Source organism: Geospiza fortis, unplaced genomic scaffold, assembly GCF_000277835.1.
Source record: "Geospiza fortis unplaced genomic scaffold, GeoFor_1.0 scaffold173, whole genome shotgun sequence".
Classification (NCBI taxonomy): domain Eukaryota; kingdom Metazoa; phylum Chordata; class Aves; order Passeriformes; family Thraupidae; genus Geospiza; species Geospiza fortis.
Window position 1 is genome coordinate 457,214 of NW_005054334.1, and position 21,466 is coordinate 478,679.

At 41.7% G+C, this 21,466-nt stretch overlaps 1 protein-coding gene across 1 annotated transcript in view; it reads left to right on the plus strand.

Annotated features, from left to right (window-relative positions):
• The window catches only part of POLR3B (RNA polymerase III subunit B), a 72,357-nt gene extending 58,961 nt beyond the window's left edge, over positions 1-13,396 (plus strand). The window contains exons 25-28 of the mRNA XM_005421792.2: positions 808-974; positions 3,272-3,385; positions 8,454-8,627; positions 12,758-13,396. Of these exons, the coding sequence (XP_005421849.1) occupies positions 808-974; positions 3,272-3,385; positions 8,454-8,627; positions 12,758-12,887 (585 nt within the window). The 3' untranslated portion in view covers positions 12,888-13,396. The remainder of the gene's footprint in view (positions 1-807; positions 975-3,271; positions 3,386-8,453; positions 8,628-12,757) is intronic.
• The last annotated feature ends 8,070 nt before the right edge of the window (positions 13,397-21,466 follow it).

Below are 21,466 nucleotides of genomic sequence, written 5' to 3' on the forward strand. Positions count from 1 at the left end.
AAGTGTGATTTCACTGAGAATATTCTCTAGTCATCATGCCAACACTTGCTCTGCTCTGAGTAGTCAGCCCTCTGTTTCACTGTTCTGAAACATCCTACTGTAAAAGTAGCAGGGTTGCGGACTCTTTGTGCATCATTCCCATTTTGTTCTCTGTCGAGCTAAGAGGGATGCTACTGAATACTTCACTTGTGCCTTTTGTGTTTGAAAATTTCTTGTGCTTCCTTCCCTATTGCCTGTGCCTACTAATCTGACTGGGACAGACTGTGAGGTGAAGGTTGGAGAGGAGCTTCAATTATAGATCCAGACCTGTAAAACTTCTTAAGTTATACACACCTGCCTGGAACTGAGGCGAGTCTTGCACCTGTGCTGCAGAGTCACTGCCTGCTAAACACCTCACTGCCTGGCCTTTCTGTGGGACCTCAGTGCTTCCTTCATACAGCCTCTGATCTTTCTTCCTTTGTTAGCATCTTCCCCTCTATTCCCCCTGCTGCACTGCAGCAAATCAAGTCTCCATGGCTGTTTCTTACAGCACAAGGCCACACGGATCCTGCCCATTTTTCAGATAACTGGAAGAAGTGGAACTGCCTGACTTGGTACCTTAAGGGTGTTCCCAGACCCTGTGATGAGTCCAGTTTTCCCCTTCACACAGGAGTACTCCTGGCTCTTCGGCTGCTTCCACTCCTCCTGTTGCAAGCAATAGCCCAGGCTGCCATCTGGGACACTTTCTCTGACTAACTTGTGCTGTGAGTAATCCAGCAATTTGCTTGTCCCAATGACCAGGCTGCTAACTCTGCTTTTCTTTGACAGGTAGGAAAGTTGATTGAACTCCTTGCTGGAAAGGCTGGGGTGCTCGATGGCAGATTTCACTATGGAACAGCTTTTGGCGGCAGTAAAGTTAAGGATGTGTGTGAAGATCTTATTCGCCATGGTTATAACTACCTAGGGAAGGACTATGTAACATCTGGGATCACTGGGTAAGAATCTGGTCTTTAGATTTAGGTGTTTCAGGAGAGTGAGGAAATCCTGTTGAGGCACATCTGAAAAATCTTCTTATGTCTCAGAGCTCAAGAACTTTCTCTTGTTTGAAAACTGCTCTGTGAGATTGAGAAAAGAGGCTGAAGAGTAGTGTGCATTTTGGGGTTTTTTTCTTAGAAACATTTTGTGGTTCCACATTTTAAAAATTGCTGGTGTATATGTGGATATGTGGCTGTAATGGGAATGGCCCTTGTGGTACATAGGAAAATTTCTCAAGTTTTACTGCCTGGCAAAAAAAAAGCTAAAAACAAGGCTTTCTTGTTGAGAGATAGAAAAAAAATTTCAGATTTCTGTCAACAGAAAGTCTTGCATATGCTTGGAATCAGATAAGCATTTTCATGTTGACTTTAATAGTACTGTAAATATGGATTTGGAGGCAAGCATCTGTTCTTGGGAATATTTTGTGTGTGCTCTTTTTTCATTTTTCCTTTTTTTTTTTCTTTCAATTACACAATGTTTCGGTCTGGCATAATACTCTAATCTGCAAACTTCCTGCTGTGTTGATCAGACTGGCTTCTGAGACACAGAGTTCAAAGAACATAAGATAGTTTAGGAACAGGAAAAGGCCATATGGCTTCACATGCCTGCCCTTCCAAAATGTATCTTAATCCTACCTTCCTGCTATTTTTATTATCCTTCCAGTCCCCTTCTTCTCAAGAAGCAAGTTTAGGTCTCTCTTGCAAGTTTTTTTAATATACTTTTTATTTTAATTGCCTTTCCTACCAACTTATTCCATATGTTGCTTCTCTTTTTGTTTCAGAGATACAATTTTATTTTCCTTATTCACTCCATATTCCATAAATTGTATATCAAGTATCCTGGTGCTTGAAACACTTCCTGTTTGTATATCATGGTAGCTTTTAAAAAAATCTGACTAGTCATGTTTCCTAGGGAGAATAAAATCATCTAGCTGTAAAAATCCCCTGTCCCCAAACTTCAACTTTGAAGGGCCCTATTTAGAGACTTTAAGGATACTGATACTTTTTTCCAAGCAAATTACAGAGGCTTAATCTGTTTGTTATGAAATTTGAAGGCAGATTTCATAAGAATGTGAAAGTTTGCGGATTTCAAATGTCTAATGAAGTTTCGTTATTTTCTTCAATAGCCAGCTTTTGGAATAACACCGCATAATGTCAGTAATGACTCTGAAAGGGTGTAATACTGTTGTCTCTTGCTTGTTTTTACCTTGCATTTTACCTTTTTTTTTTCTTTTCCCTCAAACAAATTGTGGCCATGTTGAGTCTGTCAGTGTTAACTCCGGTCATTCTTAGTGCTGTAGGTGGTAGCTGGGGGAAGGCAGTAGCTGGGAAACGACTGAGTGCTTTTCACTGGTTGCTTTCTGATCCTTAGGTGCTTACACTCTTCTTACAGTTAGGGGTGTTTTAAACACAGAAATCTTGACCCATACTCCAGCTCACAGAATGGAGTAACACCCTCTGTACTGCTCGCAGATGTTCTCAAGCTGATGAAAGTGCCTAAATACAGTTCTCAAGAGCCCTTTACCCAGCTCATCTGAGCCCCCAGGGCCAGCCAGGGCAGCAGTCTTTGTCCCTTGGATGCAGCTGCTGGGCAGTGCTGCCAGGGCAGCTGTGCTGATGCACAGCCACTTAAGGAGGGCTTTCACCCATCTGGGCCTTGGGTTGTGCCTCAGGGTGTTGTGCAAGGAGAATTAGTGGATGAGGACACTGTCAGGCTCACAGTGTGCCAGTGCTAAGCGATTCTTGCAAATGCAAATTCTTAAAATGCTCCTACAAAAAGGATGTTTTGAGCATTTATGCTGGATGAATTTGTTTACATATATGCTTACCTTTATGAAGGAATGTAAACAGAAATACCCTAAGTCACTCTTCAGAGTCTGAGACATTTACCGTCCTTCCTGGCCATGGAAGTTGAAACACTCCTGTACAGATACAGAGGAGGGACTTCCCATGTTACAGGTGACAGAGGTACCTGCAACTGTAGCAGCATGTCTGCACAATATAAGAGTTCAGGAGCTTGTTCCTTGCTGCAGTGGAGACAGCAGCATGTGGTGTTGGCAGTGTACTGCCTCTGTGTACAGAAGATTTCCCTGAAAGAGGTTTCAGACTGGTGACCCAGAAAGCCCAAACACATTTTTCTAGGATTCATTATTTTCAAATTGTTTCACATTTCTCCTGTACATGACACCCTTGCCTCTCTTAAGGTAGATGTGTGCTAACTGTGGTTTTCGGTTTCGCTTTGCTTTTTATTCTTTCAGGGAGCCTTTGGAAGCATATATCTATTTTGGTCCCGTGTATTACCAGAAACTGAAGCACATGGTGTTGGATAAAATGCATGCAAGAGCTCGAGGACCCAGAGCAGTGCTCACCAGGTATTATTACAAGCTGAATACAAAATTCTTGTGTGCATACAGAAGTATGCCCAGCTGACTGATTGCTATAAAACTGAGCCTTTTTACCTTGTCGTACTTGGCATGAAATGCTCTGAACTGTTATTACATTGTTGCAGACTAAAAACTCTTGACAGTAGACTGTGGCGAGAGGTTGTTCTGAAGGTTCAGGTGTGCTCTATGTGGTTCAAAACTTGAGTTTGCTTCTCAAACTACTGCTAGCAGCTGGTAAAAACATCATCTCTGATTGACCGTACACACTGTGGGCCCTTCCTGTCAAATTGCTCATATCATAGGTATTTTAAGAGGTTTGTTAGGTATTTTAGCTCATATTGTAGGTAATTTTCTTTAACAAAATCAGTTATGAGTAGAAGGAAGACATTTTAAAGTATGGTCTAATATTTCAACATACTTTGGGAAACCCTTTGGGGAAATTGAAGCCTCCTGGTTTTACTGGTGCTACTTACTTTTTCTCCTTTTAGCCAAGGTCTCTGTCTCCTTGCCCTCATGTTCGAAGTTTCTGATATTCTTTGCTCACGAAAAAGAGTTTAGTGGCACAGGCTTTGCTTTGGGGATGCTTCTAAGGTATCATTTAGTTCACCTCTCTCCATCACAATAGGATTATTTACTGAAACTTGCCAGAAAATTAAATTCCAGCTAATCTTAGAAGATTATTCCAAATGTCTTTTGCCAGTCTCTCTGGGCTATTATGTAGACCCTTATACCTCACCTCCTGCATGGTGGCACCTTTTTTTTTGACTAGTCACAACTTGTACTTATTCTGACTGTAGCAATCTTTGTACTCTTTGTAAGATGTAAGCACAGGAATGTCTATCCCTTACTCTTCCCTGTAACAAATATGATTTGTATTCTTTAATTCTTCATTTATTTTTATGCCTCTAATCATGTGAAGATCCACCACTCTTGCTTTGCCTGGCTGCACAACAGCTCTTAGTAAAGTGTGGCTTCTACCTATTGATGTGCTGTTAGAGAAAGGAGGGGCAGGTCTCTGCTGTACTGGATACAGAGGTGTCTTCCTCTTTGGCTTTTCATTGCTTATTTTCTATGCCTTTTTGCTTTCCAACCTCACACTGTCTATAGAACAAACTTGTGCTTTCCATGGAAATAAATGCCAGTAGTTGAACTGGGAAAGAAATCGTGAAAAGATTTTGTAACTCTTGTCTGAACTTTTTCATCAACCACATTGAGAAAAGGAGGTGTAGCACAACCACAGCTGCTTGCCTGTATGAACATAAATGATATTCCCAAATAATAGGCTGTCTGTCCTATTTTCTGTTCTTCAGTGTGTTAAGCATTATATTGGTCCTTCACATGAAAGTGAAAACTCTATCTTAGCTAACAGTACAGAGAATTTACTGGAACTCCTGGCTTACCCAAATCCCTTGATCTGCCTTTGTATTGCCTCCCCAACTTCTCAGCTGTTCAGAGACGCTGAATTAAATGAAACCTTAGTACCAAGTCAGTGTAATGTTTATATGTAAAGATGAAGTTTGTGTGATTTCCCCCATCATTTCCTTTCTGCAAATTCGTTGTTCAGTCAGTAGCATCATGCTGTTTAACTAGGGCTCCTTATTTGACTTTCAGGAAAACTAGTGGATGTTCAATTTATGCTGCCTCTTGACTAGTCTTTCAGCAATTTTCTTTTTTCTCCTGAAATAATTAAACATTTGTTACTGCCATTGCCTCTGCTGAGAGAGTCGGCATTGCCAGCTTTCATATTCGCTGTTGTTTTATCATCATTGCACTTCCTGGAGAGTAGATTGCTTCTAACATTCTTTTTTTATTTTAAAAGTAATCCTGTAACAGCTTCCAATGTGGAATTTGGCTGTCATTATCTTGAAATGCATTTTATTATATATCAAATGTACCCTGAGTGACAGAGCATAGCTGTATTTCCATCTGGAATAAGGCAGAATACTTGAGCTTCTTGATCATCACTGATTCTAGCTATTGTTCTGATTAAAACAAGACTTTGCAAAATTGCTAAGCAGCACTCTTTGTCAGCCATGGTCAAACCCACCAGGATGTTGCCCTCTGGACTGGTACTGGAAGTGAAATGCAATCCTTAATTTCAATGCCATGGGTAGTTGACAATGTATGAGACAGTTCTATATGTGGTGTTGCTCAGAAACCCAGTCCTGCTGAATCTTTTTAATAGAAAACCTGCTTTTAATTTTTCTTACAAGAGAGCAACGTAAGCTTTCTGCTTGCAGAGTTGTTTTGATGGACATTGTCAGAGCTGCCACCTCTGTGTCTTTGGACCTGTCAGATGTGCCAGGTCCTGTTGTGCTGCAGGAGAGCAGTGGGACAAATAATGCTCAGGGCTCCCCTCTGTGCTCTGGGGCTCTGCGAGCATGGGATGCCCTCCTCCTTCAAGCAGGGTTTTTAGGTAATGTTCCACTTCTTGGAGATCAGTGTTTCAGCAAACAACTCCATTCAAACTAGTCACTTGTTCTCCCTAGCAGGCACAAAGGAGATCTGCTGAGACCATGGAGGCAGACTTATTTCCCCCACTGGCCAGTGAAACAAAGTATAAGACCATTCAGCTGAACCCACTGTTCTTGCAGAAAATGCAGAATTAATGTCAATAAATTCTTAATGTGCTTAAAAACACTGAAGTTAATTGTTTTATGCTTTTTTGTTCTAAAAGCAACAGTTGTATTGAATGAAGTTCACTTATTTAAAGCATCACTGCATTTTATTTAGCATTTGAGGATTTTGGGAACTTACATATTTCCTTAATATTAAAAATATCTCTTCTTCATGATATTCCTAATCTTATTTTAAAGAGTCTGCTTTGTTTTCTGATGTTATATTTAGAATAAAGAAAGAAGGTAGTCGCCCAGGGCAACAGCTGCAGTGTACATGTGTATAGTGGGAAAGGGGAAGCACAGATGCTTTATAAGTACTGTTTTAACATTTTAAACAACTTTTTATATGAAGAATTTTAAAACTTGTGTGAGCTGGAAGAATAATCTGATAATCTTAGGAAGCAGAAGATAGACTCATTTCAAAGTTCAATATTCAATCTCAATATTGAAATTTTTGGTACTTCAGAGAAGACTACTTTTTACGTAGGTGGAATTTTGTTTTTATTTCTTTCAATGAGGTCAGAGACAGTGGGAGTGAAACTTGACAGCTAAAGGTTCAAGTTGGATTTTTTTTTATTTGGGGAGCTTTTTGTAATTTTTTTAATGGAATTTCATCTGCCTTAAAAATGTTCACCCTGGATCTGTTGGAAGACCTATGGCATATCTAGGCATGGCGTTGAGGCCCCATACTGCTTCCAGAGGTTTTATCTTGCCATAATTGGGGTGAGAATTTATTTGGGCTCACATTTGTAAAACTATTTTATCCTGAACAACAGCACCAGGTGAAACCTCTGAAAGCAGACTTGTGTATTAAATAATATTATAGAAATCAGTTCATAAAAACAGCTCGGGCACTTCTAGCACCATAGCAAATACCTGATTCCTTGGAGGTCCAAACTGCTTTTAAAATCTGCCTCTTGGCACTTCACAAGAGAAACTGCATTCACCACAGGGTTAGCCTTTAAAACAGCATCTGAACAGTGATGGTGCCATCATCTGGGGAGGGGGCCCTGGGGAGTTTAATCAGGATGTAAACAACTTCTATCCATTCTCCCAACAGTGGGAAAAACAGAAGGTTTTATGAATGAAAAGGACAATTTGAATTACAAGCAGATTCGTTTTAAGGTTCCAGTGTGGTCAGAGTAAGAGAAACTACTTGCCCCTAAAAACAAATAAAATTTGCATCTTTAGAAGGTGTTTTGGTCTGGTAATTAGGCTTAGTTTTTACATGTTACAAACGATTATTAGATGTTGAAGGCTTTTATAACTCCTTTCCTGTGATTTGCAGCAAGTTGGCGAAATCTTTAGTAAGCTTAAAAAATTCAGTTGTTAGAAATAATAGAAACAAAATATACTCCAAAAGTAATGGGCCAGATCTGTCATTGAATATTTTAGGTGGATTACACTGCTACAAGTGTCAGAAATAGCACATAAACATGAGGTTTCAGGGAGCTCAGTAACTTCTTTTAAATTCCTTCTCCTTGCCGTCATGTTTCAGGGAATATACCAAGATGGAAATATTCATTAAAATGCATGCAGTATATTAGTGCTGTAGGAATTCAGGATTGTTTTTGTTTCATAGTTTGCTCTGATATTTGCAACCTAAGTACTGCATCATTATACGGGTATGTGAGAGTAGAACTGATACTATGAACTTGCAGAATGACAAACAAGAGGTTAAAAGTTTTGATTGTGTCCAACAAAAAGATTGTCTTATGCAATCTTAATGTTAGATTATATACGGTACCTTATTTTTTTACTTCAAAATCTTTAATGTATACTTGATTGCTTTATTAAAATTTTCCTCTAGCACCATAAGGACAGGAAGTCTCCTCAGACAATAAATAAGAGTTTGACTTGTGTAGAGCAACCTATAGAACACAAAAATCAGTCTATTAACCATCATACATGAAAAAAGTAAACTGGATAAATGTTACTTAAAAAAATAGCATTTCAATAATGAGTTAGCAATATATATATACTACTCATTTGCTGACTTATTTGGGTGTTCTCTCACAGATCAGAACCATCCTTATTTTAGAAATTAGTCTTAGCTGTAGTTCAGCTGAATCATTAGGTTGATGATTGATTCATTAAGTGCTGAATATCGTTTCATTTTGCTAGCTACAAACGATAATGTTTCATCAAGAAAAATGCCAAATCTGTGTCCAGGTTGTCTTGGATACTCTTAGACATCTTTTTGTTTTCACTTATTCATCTGCATTCTGAGACGTAAAGAGCTGTGGCCTGGTGCTGCAGTTGCCACTTACAGAACTGCGTCATATTGCAGATACAGGAGCAACACATTTGTGAGATCAGCAGCTCTGGTTTGTAATGTCCATCAACCCTGTGTTGTTCCTACAGTTTGAAGACAGCCTAGAGTCATAGAATGTATGTTTTGGAGTACTTACTACATTTCTCAAATATTTATTTCAAAGGCAACCCACTGAAGGTCGATCCCGTGACGGTGGTTTACGTCTTGGAGAGATGGAACGGGATTGTTTGATAGGTTATGGAGCCAGCATGCTTTTGTTGGAGAGACTGATGATTTCAAGTGATGCCTTCGAAGTGGATGTTTGTGGCCAGTGTGGCTTGCTAGGGTACTCTGGATGGTAAGTTGTCAAGTGTCTGTGTGTAACAGAACCTTGCCCTTGGTTGCAGTGCTTCTCGGTTTTCAAGAGCTCACAGGCACCAATTAACAATCTCATGCGCTTTAATCAAAAAGTTCAAATTTGGCATTTGGGAAAATGGTGACAGGGGATTGTTCTTTATTGTTGTCTGATTGAAATTAGGACTGAATTGAGTGTGTGGTCAATGGGCCAGGGTTCTCTCCTGTTGTGGGGGCACAGGTGTTCTCTTTCACAGCCAAGCTGTTCCCTTCAGTCATTCTGCTGACCTTCCATTCCAGTGCTGACCTTCTGTCCCACCCTTGCAAGAGACTACTAAGCACCCAATCCCATATATCATCTGTATTTTGAAATGAGAACAGCAGTGTCAGTGTACTTGACGGTTCTGCCAGCAGAAATGAGGATACTGGCTAGGCTACTCACACATCTTCTTGCTACAGTGCCATGTTGAACCTCACAAGGCTGAAGAGTGAGAGTGGGCACAGAAGAATAGGAGAAGAAAGCAATACCTACTGCTTTCTTGTTCTCTAGCTACAGTGTTCGTAATCCCATGCATTTGGTTTTCTTTGGCTGTTCCCCTCCCAAATGCCTTTTGCTTTGTAATCTTGTGAAACAGAGAGTTCCTCCTCAAAGCATCAGGAGGATGCAAAGCAAAGTGCACTGCAAAGCAAGTGCACTGATCCCATGTTGGAGCTTGAGAGACGAGCAGCTGCCTTGTGGAAAGCCTGTTTGGAAATCCAGTTGGCTTCTGCCTGAATGCCTTGTCTCTAGGAAACTTCTCTCTAGACCAGCTAATGGTCTTGCTGGTTTACTCTGAGACCTAACACAGTACTGAGCTGGTCTCCTGAAAACAAACTGGTTTTTAATGTAGGGGAAGCATAAAACTAAATGAAAAAGCTGTGTGTAATTCACCACGTGTAACTGGATTTTACTTAACTGTCTCTTCTCTCCAGCAATTTTGAGATGTTAGATTTAAAGTTGTCCTGTAGCATGCTGAAGATACCCACTCTTATTGGAAGATGAACAAACTTCTCTTTATAGTCTTAGAGGTCTCTGAGGAAGATGTTTTGCTTTGACCTGGTTTTGTTTTAGGCAAGCAAAAAACAGACTTCTGAGACCAACAGGAGTTTGAGATACAATGTTCTTGCAAGCTTTGCAAAAACAGGTGACCTGAAATACCATGACTAAGGGAAGAAAAAATAAATGGTGCACATTCAAGTTAAAAGGTACTCTAATATTTATGTTGGGAAAAGATAGAGAATTAAAAGGAGGAGGAAAAAGATTAATTTCTAAACCTCAAAAAAACACAGTTGGAAACTTAAGACGTCTTGGATATCAGCATGAATTTAATGGGAGGGGCAGGAAATTGGACTTCATTCACTTCAGTGTCTCAAGTGTGATTTTTCTGTGATGTAATGAAGTAGGAAAGTAAGGTGTATTCTCAGTTTGTAGATGTGTAAAGGTGACAGCTACTGTTTCTGCCCTTGGTCAGACCTTTCTTCTGAAGCATGTGGCTTCTGGCCAGAAACCAAGCACCGCCTTTGTCTGCTCACAGCAGCAGCAGCTCTGCTCCTGGGGAAGCAGATGTTCAGAGAGGTGGGTAAACACGTGTGATCCAGAGGAGAGATGAGACCTTCTCTGGGCATCCTGAAATCAGTGATTTTCAGCTAGACATGGTCGTGCTGGCTCTTGTGCCATAACACTTTTTGAAAGTCCTATTTTTCTTGAGGGTGTGTTCAGTGTACGTAAGAGGGGAGGCTTTTTTCTGACCCAGGTCTCAAAACTACTGCAAATGCAAATAACAATTGTAGGAAGTAATGTGAAAGGAAGGACACGCCATAAGTCAAAGAAGCAACCACTTCTAACTGTGTAAAGCACTGCCCTTAAAAAATCTCACAGGCAGATGTAGCTCAATTATTTTTTCAATAAGACCTTGACTTTGAGAGCCGTCCTTGAAGATTTTCAGAGTCCACAGAAAGTACCTTGAAGAAAATTGGGAATTTGAACTTCAGAAGTAATACTACATTTTATTTTTAAGGTGTTGCTAATACAATTAATTTTTTGAAGTTCGTAGCAAAGTTAACTAACTCCTTAAATAATTGTGAAAGAAGCTACTGTCTCAGACAGAGCCAGACATTCTTGCAATCTGATTCTGTGAAAAGCTATCTGATGTGTGAGAGTAATCAATAAGAGAGCTTCTGCTGAATTTTTATACTGTGTCTGCCAGTATCTGAGGTAAGTGGCCCTATAATGAGCATCACAGTAGAGATGAAATCATTAAGAGAAACTTCCAAGTGGGCCTTTTCAGTGACTCAGGCATTAAGAAGACATTACTGCAAGAAACCTTTTAGAAACATTGTGGCTGGCATTAGGGGCACTTGTCTTATGGAAGATGAGCCCTTCCTCTTAGATAAGGACTAGCCCCTGGGTATGTTTTTCTGCAAGATAGTAGCAGCAGATCAGTGTTGGGGCCTGAACTGGTATTTTCACAGGGGAGGGCAACTCTTGTGGCAGTGATAGAATTTGTCCCTGTAAAAAATGTGGTTGAAACTTACTATGATTTACATGGGTTTATGCAGATTTTCCGACTTAGCTGTTGGACAGGTGCTTAGGAGCAGAACTGCACTGAATGCAATGAGCAAAGTTTGGTCCTTTTTTGATGATAAGTTATTCTGATCTCTCAGGTATTTGCATTTTAAACTATACATGAAGAAAAATTTTATTTCTGGTCCAGATCCAGCCTTGAATGGTACAGTTGCCTTTTTCTGACCAGTTTAGTGTCAATTCTAATACTAAATGGTCTTTAATGTACTTGTTTCTGTGATCTCTGACAGAGTTTTGTGCTTATTGCCCCTTTCTGGGTGGTCCCTATCGACTACAAAGCAGGCCCAGAATGGTGTAGCTTTGAGCCTAGGTGCAGTGAGTAGTCTCTGCTCCACAGTCCCTAGGAGGTGTAATCAGATGCCAGACATGTGCTCATAGCAGAGAAGTTGTGTCTCATAAGGCTTCCAGGGCCTGCAAGGAATTCTGTCCCTCCTATAGAAAGCAATTGCTTGCTTTGCCATTGCTGGAGAACGGCTCCCATTGAGGTCACTTCCTCCCACCATAAAATGTACCTATCCCTACAAATAGGGACTAGGGGAGTAGTTATAAACCTGCATTGACTGTGAGCCTTATTGTGTACCATGGAAGCCTGCAGGACTTTTGCTAATTCCTCCTTAATTGGATCTTCAGACTATTATGACTTTATGGCAGAAATACAAATTTGAAACACAGGAACAAAAAAAAAGGATCTTTCTTAGACCATTAGGAAGTGCTGAGTCACTCTGTGTTCCCAAAGGAGTGGCTTTCTCAACTGTCCAAAACCAGAAAATTTAATATACAGGAGAATGAAGAAATAGGGAGGTTGGAAATGGGTTTTTATAAGAAATATTTTCTACCACCACTGAATTTGAGTCCAAATACTGTAAAGATGGCTGACTAGCCTATTTATTCCTTATATAGTCACAGTTACATCTATTTGGCAAAAAATCCCTTTCTCTCTGAATTTTAAGATCATTAGAGCAAAGAGCACAAAGAATATGTGTTAAAGCAATTTTACTGAGTTTCTATGCTGACTAAAGTTTACAGATGTAAGATGAGAAGGGCCTCTTTTCTGGAAAGTGTAATGATTTGAGACATTATAGGGTGCAATTGCATATTAAAAACCTTCTTTCTTCCTGGCTCTTCTTTTTGTGACATACATGTAGCATGGAAATTGGACCATTAACCATTTTTTCAGAAGCACTTGGCTTTGTTCACCTCCTTTCTGTCACTGTGCAGTGCTGAATTTGTTGACATTTATGTGAGTGCTGAAGAAGCAGAAGTCAGTCCTGTTAGCTCCGGAGCACTGTGTGATTGCCCTCCTAGAAAAGTGAAGGTTTAACATTAAGTTCCTATTGATTGTTTAAGGACTTTAAAGCTATGACTTAAGCACTAAAATGTGTCTCAAGCATTTGGTGTTTCTAGGACTGTGGCGAGTGTTTAAATGCAGATGGATAAAACAACAGTGGCTAGTGTCAATTGAGTTTTTTCAGCAGAAGTTATTGACCAACTCTCTTTGTTTGTTTCCCTAGGTGCCACTACTGCAAATCTTCATGTCACGTGTCTTCTCTGCGCATACCTTATGCCTGTAAACTCTTATTCCAAGAGCTGCAGTCCATGAACATCATACCTAGGCTAAAACTTGCTAAGTACAATGAATGAACAAGATGAAAAAGACCCCAAAAAAGTACCTTAAGGAATGATATGAAAATCCAGCATATCTCACTGGGAGTTTTTTTGGTGAACAGGAATAAACTCTAAAATCTGAATGGAGGTGCAAGACCATAGGAAATCTTTCTTACATATCCTCCTTGTGTTTAAGCTGACATGGAAGAGTCAGTGAAATGCACTAGGAGCTGTTCTGAAGCCTTGATTAGTCATGAACAGGACATGTGGGAATTGAGGAATATGGTCCAGCAAAGCACTTGGATCACTTCAAAAAATCCCATGCTTGTGTTTGAAAAGGTCTTTGCTGGGCTAGGTTATAAGCAGAGCTAAATACACATCTTATTCATAGAGGTTAAAAATGTTTTCCAAACCATTGTAATAAATGTTTTAAATAATACTGGCTGAATATGTTGACAGTTGTGTAAGGATGGTAAGGTGTTAAAATGTCTAAACCATTTTCTGTTCCTAAAGCATGTTCATTAAAGTGTTAAAATTTTCTAAAATAGTGTCAATGTTAGAGAAATGCAACTACTTTCTCAAGGGCTTGAGATCAGACATTTTGAGTGAGATTTCAACATGCAGGTGCATTTGTGTGCCAGCAGTGGTGTGCTTGTACAGGTAGTATGTTGTCAACTAAATGTATGCAGTTTCCGTGAAGTTCAGGGGAGTAGGTAACTGCATATGTAGCAAGTGCATGATACAGCACACAGATATCCATTCCATTCCTACTGATGGTAGCAGATCTGATAACACACTGGCTCAAAGTCCTGAAAAGACAGGCTGCAAACACTAGGTAATGATCATTACCTAGTGTGCTGTCATAGGACTCTAGAACTTTTTAAAAATATTAACACAGCCAAAACATTTTAAGAACAAAACAAAACCAAACCTATGAAGAACAACAAATCCTTCTCTGACAGTGAAACAGGTTTGAATGACCTGAAAGGATTTAGAAGGGGAACAGCTGGTTTGTTTTCATGAAGTCTAAGGCCTAGAACTAAAGCAGTGGATGAACTAAGAATAATTTAGTACTCTAAACTGACGAGCCCTAACTCAGAAAAGCATGCAGTTAACTTTTTAAGCAAAGGACATCAACGTGCACAGACTTCCTTCAGTGAAAAGCAGCACTCTGGGTCAGTGAGGATACTGAACACTGCCTATAATGTAGAAGTCCTGAGATGCTCTTTGGCTCCTCATATGGCTGAACTTTGTGTGCTGATCCTTACGATCCTGCTGATCCTGACACTGCTCATGCAATAATGTTGCTTCTGTTCTCTTAGCTCTGAGCTTAGATGAGTATTAGCCTGAGCAGATTTCTTTTTAGCCTTCCACTAAATGCCTAAACCTAAACTTTTGTGTTTGGGCTTAAAAACCAAGCCTGAAGAAATACATTCTACTTTCCTTCTCTTTTTTTCCCCCCATTTTTCTTGCAATTGGACTGGTGACAACACAAATGTCAACACAGCGCAAGCTGGATTGGAAAAGCACTTGAAGCACCTCTTCCAGCATCCAAACAGCTCAGGGTTATTTACAAAAGAGTTTTAAGAGAATGAGAGACTGACATCCTCCACACTGGAGGAAGTGGTTAACCAAAAGCCTCAAGTGAATGAACAACCTCTGCTTTGGTGCCTGAGATGCCCAGCTGCGGCTCGGGAGCACCAGCAGAGGGAGTGAGCCTCTAAGGCTACGGCTGCTGGGGGGCACCACAGAAACACGCTGAGGATAAGGGTCCTTGCTCCCTAGTCCTCTCCCTAGGTTGGGTGGTCAGAGCTGCAGGACATGAAAGACTTAGTAATGTGTATTGCACGTGTGGAAATTGAAGCAGTTACAGCAGAGAGGGAGAAGGAACAAAAAATGTGCTCATGAGTAACCTCATTGAGAGAAAAGGTCTGTGCAGCCCTGAGGAGGAACCTTGCAGCTCATTCACCTCAAGCTGATGGAAGCATGGGGATGAATGGATTTTTGAGGGTGAAGGATATCCTGTAATAGCTGGAGTTTTGAAGAAAGGAGCAGCCATAAGAATGATAGATCCAGTAAAGTATAGAAACTAGACTTGTCGGGCAGTAACTGAGGGTCACCCACTATCAGCTACTCTGGCGTTACCTACATCAGCTGTGTTTATACACCACTGCTGCCTGACCTAAGCCTGTGCCTACACTGGAGGCTTATTTGAGTGCAGATCTGGGTTGAAACTGATGTTTACTTTTTATGTCTCTCGAGGAGGCAGCCTATGTTCCATCATAATTGACACCTACAAGTAATCTCTTGGCAATGGAATAAGCATTACAAAACCAGCAGCAGAAACAGAACAAATGGCTATGGATTCCTGAAATATGGTTGGTCAAAGTGGCAATTCATGGAAGGAATCCTACTATAGTCAGGAAAAAATTATAATGCATGGACTGATGAGGTAAAATACAGAACCCCAGAGCTGTCACATTACTTTCCTCTGGTGAGCCTCATCCTTGCAGCCGTTTGAATTATCTTCCCAGACAACCTCCCCTCCCCCCCTTTTTATACTGTGGATGCCTTCAGAAAGAAGGTCCTATGTCAGCTCATGGCTGCACTGCTGGAGCTGGTATTGCCCAGATCAACCCTGCCATCACTGTCTAACTACTGAATTAGATACCATATTCTGAACAGCACCTGACAAAATCTGAAGGCTTTAGCTCTAACAGATGTGGCTAGAAAAGTACCATAGGGTTTCCATTCCATTGCAACTTCTTTGTTCCTTGTATGTAGTGCCCAGGTCTTGAGCATCAGTCTCAGCATCAGTCCCATACCAGATGTAATCCATTTTCTGATATGAGCTAGAGCTGTGTGCTGCTGTTGGAAAAGATACATAGCTCCACGTAGTATAAGTTATCACTTGCTTTGCAGATAAAGGGTTAAATGCTATGTATCCTACTGAATACTGTACCTGTCTAGCCCTGCTGTTTGGTTGTGAGAAACAGAATGAAGCCAGGGCTGAGCTGCAGAATGCTATGGGGTAGAGAGCAAAGCACAGGGCTTCTGGCCAGTTCTGGAGTTGAGAACAACACAGGGCACTAGTTCAGAGTTCAGAGAAACAGCTTCACTTCAAATCATTTCTGTAACTCTTACAGGTATTTAATTTTTTTTTCTTAAGGTAAATGTATCCAAACATAGAAATAAGAAAAACAAACTGTAAAGGAAAATGAAGGCAGACTGGCCAATTTTCAAACCATTCAAAGAGGATATATTATGAAATAAAGGCATACTGAGATGTAATAATTTTAAGATGAAAGTAAAGGAAGGGCTCCCACTATGCACAATTGGTTTTGTTTGTAATGCCCATTATCTCGTTAAGAGTTTTCCTTACAAAGAAGCTTCAATGTGCAGCAAAGTGAGCTTTTTAGTTCTTTGGACTCCTTATTTCTTGTTTAAACAGGGAGGAAAACCAATGAAAAATATAGATGCGTGATGATGAGAAATTACTGTGTCTCTTCTCACGTTTTCTAATGGTAAATAGAAAAATACCTATGGTTTATAGCAAAATGGAAGTACATCATAATTAAAAACCTATAAAGACTGAAGAATATTTCACTGGTTTGTGGTAACAAATGGCAAACTAATGAAAAGTGCTGTGCACCTGACAATGAATTTGCAAGCCCTGCTCAGACCACCTGTAAAGCCTGACAGTAACTGGTGTCACACAGCTGCAAAACAAAACTAGAAGGGCTCAAAATACTACGGTACTTTGTCCCAAGGCTCTTGAGGATGAGGATGGCCCTAGTGAGTGGGAGCATAAACCTTGAAACAAGGTCACTGGCTTGCAGCCCTCCCACAGGAGCCCTCCTCAGCCGTGTCTCAGCCCAAGCACCTCTGGAGCCGTGGCAGGGAGCTGGCTTAGCACTGCTGAGAGTGCCTCCAGCCAGCCTCTCCTCCCATTGGAGCTGAGGATTGTTTTACAGCCCTTTGCCATTTCAGCCGGGCCATGGGGCGCTTGATGAATCCCCTCCTCTGAAGAGGACATGACTTGCCCAGGGCCACAGAAAAACTGTGCCAGAACTGGGATCAGGGCTCCACAGTCCCCAGGTGCCAGACACGTGCTTGCCTTAAAACTGAGCACTTCATCAAACTGTAAAATCCAGCCAGATGGTGACTCTTTACTATTATCTGGACCAGTGCTGGGAGGCTTAACGTGTGCAAGGCACGGTGAGGATCTGGATTCCAGTTTCTGTGTCTAAGGCTCAGAAGCCCAGAAATGGACCCATGTTTTGGACCTAAATGCTGCTAGGAACTTGAGTGTGTTTAAACCAAGTTCTGACTTCAGTCCATCTTTCTCATGAAATATTTCCATCTCAGCATGGGCCCACCAGTTTCAGTGGAGGAAAGTTCCTTTCTTTGGGAAGGGGTAGAAAGGTGCAAGAGTAAGAACATCTACTTTTGTCAATCTTACTCTGCCCTGGATATGTGGCCCCAGTCAGACTCTGTGCTTTCAGGTAGTGAAGACTGCATGAATCAGTTTTGCCTCTCTGTGATCATTTAAGAACTCACCATATGAACATGGGAGGCAAATACAGCCCCTCTGCCTTCCTTGCGTATGAACATACATCCCCAAAACACCAGAACTCTCAGTTAAACTCTCCAAACCTAGGTCAGAGCTAATAAAGAGAATTTTTGCAGTTGGCTTTTTTTAAAAAGCAGTCTATATGGGCTTTATCCTTTCCGTCTCAAAATGAACAGCAAAAATTTTTGTTGTCTACTCAGCAAATGGACTTAGGCCTTTGTTCCACCTTCCAAAAAATTCTTCCAAGCTCATGAGCTGCCCATTGCTCTTTGCATCTCACTGCTGTGGAAAAAACCAGCTGTTTCTCCTAACTGCAGTTACCTGTTTATTTGTGTGTTTCCTGAGGCAGGTAACTCTGAGATGGCTCTGGTGACCACATATTTTTTCCAATAACTTTGTTGTGGATGTCCTTATCCCCTCCTCCCAGTCAGTATAAAAACAGCATGTTAGATCCAAATCAAAAGCAATTCCCTGCTGCTAACTGCAGCAGAGCCTTTGTCTTTCACTAGCCTGAGTTTTGGGGAGCTCCTTGACCTATGCATATGCTTTACCATTGCAGATGGTCCACTGTTGTTATTGTCTACTTGACAATAAAACTTTATAAACTAAGAAATAGCTCAAGAACTAAGAAAGAAATTGGCATGCTTAACAGCGAAGTTCTAATTTCTTGCTAAGATTATGTTCTAATAATGGAAACAGTTTTCCCCTGAACTCCTGGTGAATTGGGAAGTTGAACTCTGCATTCAAGCCTCCCCTGCAAGTCAGAGGCAGGCACTGAAGGTAATTCTCTGTGCTCCAGGCAGATCAAAAGAAGCTCATTATCAGTCGATCATCTAAAAGGATATGACAGCTTCACATCCAGTTGTTCGGCAGCTGAGATGCAGTCTGGAATGGATCTTTTCTGTGTCTGTTGTCTATAATAGCTTTTAGGGCTGGCTCTTCTTCCAACACACAGTACAAATCCTCTGGTAACTAGTACCAGCCACACACAACAAAAGCCAGCTAAATCTGGTGTAAGCTCAGAAATCAATGACTGCTTGCCCTTTTCTCAAACTCAAGTCAGCAAGTGTCTCCCAGGCTGAGCATTCTGGTCAGCAGTCCTGGGGGCAGTGGTTCTTCTCAACTACACATGCTGATACTACACAGGAGAGTGAATTCCCTTTCTCCATGCAGACTGACCAGTGACCAGTGTGAACCAGTATTTCCACTGGTCTCTTCTGGCAACACTGTCACTGCACTACTTTTTATAAACAAGAAAAGAGCCTGGGCTGAGCAAAATTCCTTTCACAGACATTAATAAGAGAAGATCATCTAAGGCTGACCGTGCTCATCTTCAACAAAACTTGGCTTCAGAAATGTCTACAGTTACAACATACCAGCTACAATTCATGTTACTTTTCTTTCCAACTAAAAGGAAGGTGCCCCCTCCCCTGTGCATGTGCAATCCATCATTTGCATGCCTCTGCTCTTCTGCTATTTTCTCCCAGATACCTGCATATGTGTCTGCCCTAGCCACTTTGTCGTGGTGCTTGCGTCAATTAAAGGCTTTTGAAGGAATTGGTGCACTTGTTTACCTAGGCAGCCTTTTGATGTTCCACTTCCAGTTCCTGCATCTGTCAGCATCATGTTCCCCAAGCACAGACATAGAGTTGATTCCAGAAGTCATCTGTCAGCTTACTCCATATCCTGTCCTTCACCTATACGTATGGCTTCCTCAGGGGTGTTAATATATGTAAAATAAAGTTAACATTTCCTGTTCTGGTAATAAAGATGAGGAAGTGGGAAAGAGAAGACAGTACAGAAACAAGATCCTTCTCTGTTTCTTCCGTGGGATTTGCCCAGAAGATGAAGATAGCAGAAACAGGAACGGAGCTGGGAAGGAAGGTTGACAGAAGCATGGGTTCATACTGGGAGGAGGAGGCTGCTGGCTCAGGCAAGAAAATATGGAACCACTCACTGTAGGCCACTGATAAAATAATGAAGTGTCTCTGTGTGTTTGGCTGTTGCCAGCAACCTTACAGTCTTCACAGAGATACATCGGATCCAGAAGGATCCCCTGAGTCACTGAACTCAGATCCCTGGTATTGCAAAGAGCCATCTTATGTAACTCCTTTTACGAGCAATTCCCATCCATTCCTAAAACGAATGCAGGCTGCCTGGGAATCAATCTATGGGAAAATTTCATTACAACTTCAGCCTTAAGTTGCATTTAGTAGAATTAGCTAAATTAATATATAACAGTTTAATTTTTTTTTTTGTTCCTGTGCCAGTAGTTTTGCTGAAAATGCTTTTCTTGGGGTTTTCCCCCAAAATATTTGTTAGAGTTCAGTACAGATGCTCAGAGTGTAGTACCAGCATAAGGAGCTTTTTATGTCAAAAAAGTTGTGGTCACAGCCTACTGGCACAGACAGCTGTAGAGTAAAAGACAGTCCAAGAAATGTGTTTTTCTGAAAGATCTCAAAATACCTGGGTGGTAAGTTGATACAAACTGTTATACTTCCACTCTGCCTCTGTTTTGCTGAACCATCAAAAGAAACTCATCTGTTGGTCACCTAAATTGGTATGTCAGCTTTGCATGCAGTTGTTCAGCAGCCTGGAATGTGTCTTCTCTTCTCTTGATGATCTTGCTCTCTCTTCCTGCACCAACAAAAGTTTGTATTCTTTCTTGAATAAAGGTGATATTCTTTTCACAATAGCAGCAGAATCCCAATCCACTCAAAATGCATCATCTGATGCAGCGTAAGGTTAATATCCATATATTTTATGGCTTGTGGATGATCTGCATAGGCAAGAACTTGGAATGAAAATTCCCAATTGTATACTTTTTGCATCCTTGCTGAGACCTGCCCATTGTATTAAATCAAAAACTGTAGCTAGTGACTTGTAGTTCTTCCATCTGAAAACTGCCAGCCTGCAGCACAGGAGATGCTCTGTGCTTTCAGAAGAATAAAGTATTTTATTAAGTGTCCTATGTGATACCCAGAAGCGTGAGATTCTATTTAAATAAGTAAGCAAAACCCAAATAAGAAACAGTAATGGAGCTATGAAGTACACTGGGGTAACGTGAGACACCGGAGGGGGGATTAGGTAAGCCGGAAGGCAACGGCATTGACATATTCCACATGAATGTGGGGACAGGAACTAACCTGGAGAGGCAGGGAGTAAACACATTGCAGCAGGTATCTCTGGTCTAACAAAAGTGCTGCTGCTGATCCTACCCATCATCCTCCACAGAGAACACACACCTTTGCATCCTGTCAAAGAACAGCCCAAGCCTCCAGACATCCAGGCTGTGCTAAATCCCGTCCTTCTCATCGCCCCCAGAAAGAGCATATCCCTGTCTTCACAAATCCTGTATTTTCATTTTGCTCATCTCTGAAATACCAGCAACACGAAAGCATCTCTGAAGCTTTACACCGGTGAAGGCGGAATTTCTACAGGCGCAGGGTGCCCGTGATGGATCCCCTGCGGCTGCCACAGCCGGTGTTCCATTTCCAGAAGCCGGGCTCCTGCCTGCGGGCACCTCCCCGCGCTACTGAGCAATGGATGGCGAGTGCCCGCGGGCTTGTGCCGGCCCAGGGCTGGGCGCCTTGGCCCCGGGGCTGCCGAGGGCTGTGACCATCCGCTAAAAGCCATGGTGACACCAGGTAACTCCCCGCGAACAGGCGGCGCCGGCGGCATCTGCTTGGTTTTAAAGATAACGAGGGTTTCAAAACCCCTTGAAGAACGAGCTCCGCCCTGAGACAAAAATGTCCCTGAGGTTTCTGGGGGGTCTTCTGCCCCCGCACGGAGCCCGGGGCTCTCCTGAAAGGAGCAGGCTGGTCCCGAGGGGCCCTCACCCACGGCTTCCCACGAGCTCCCCTTAGGGCTTGCATCATTCACGGTAAAGCCCTGGGAGAAAAGAAAGTGGGGGAAATCCATTAAAAGGTGGAGAAATGTCACCGTTTTGGCGGTGACAATCAAAATCCACCCGCATAGTCCGCAGGGGCGTTTAGCGGCGGGGCTAAGCGTGTCCACTCGCTGTGGGAGCGGGAGGCTCGCC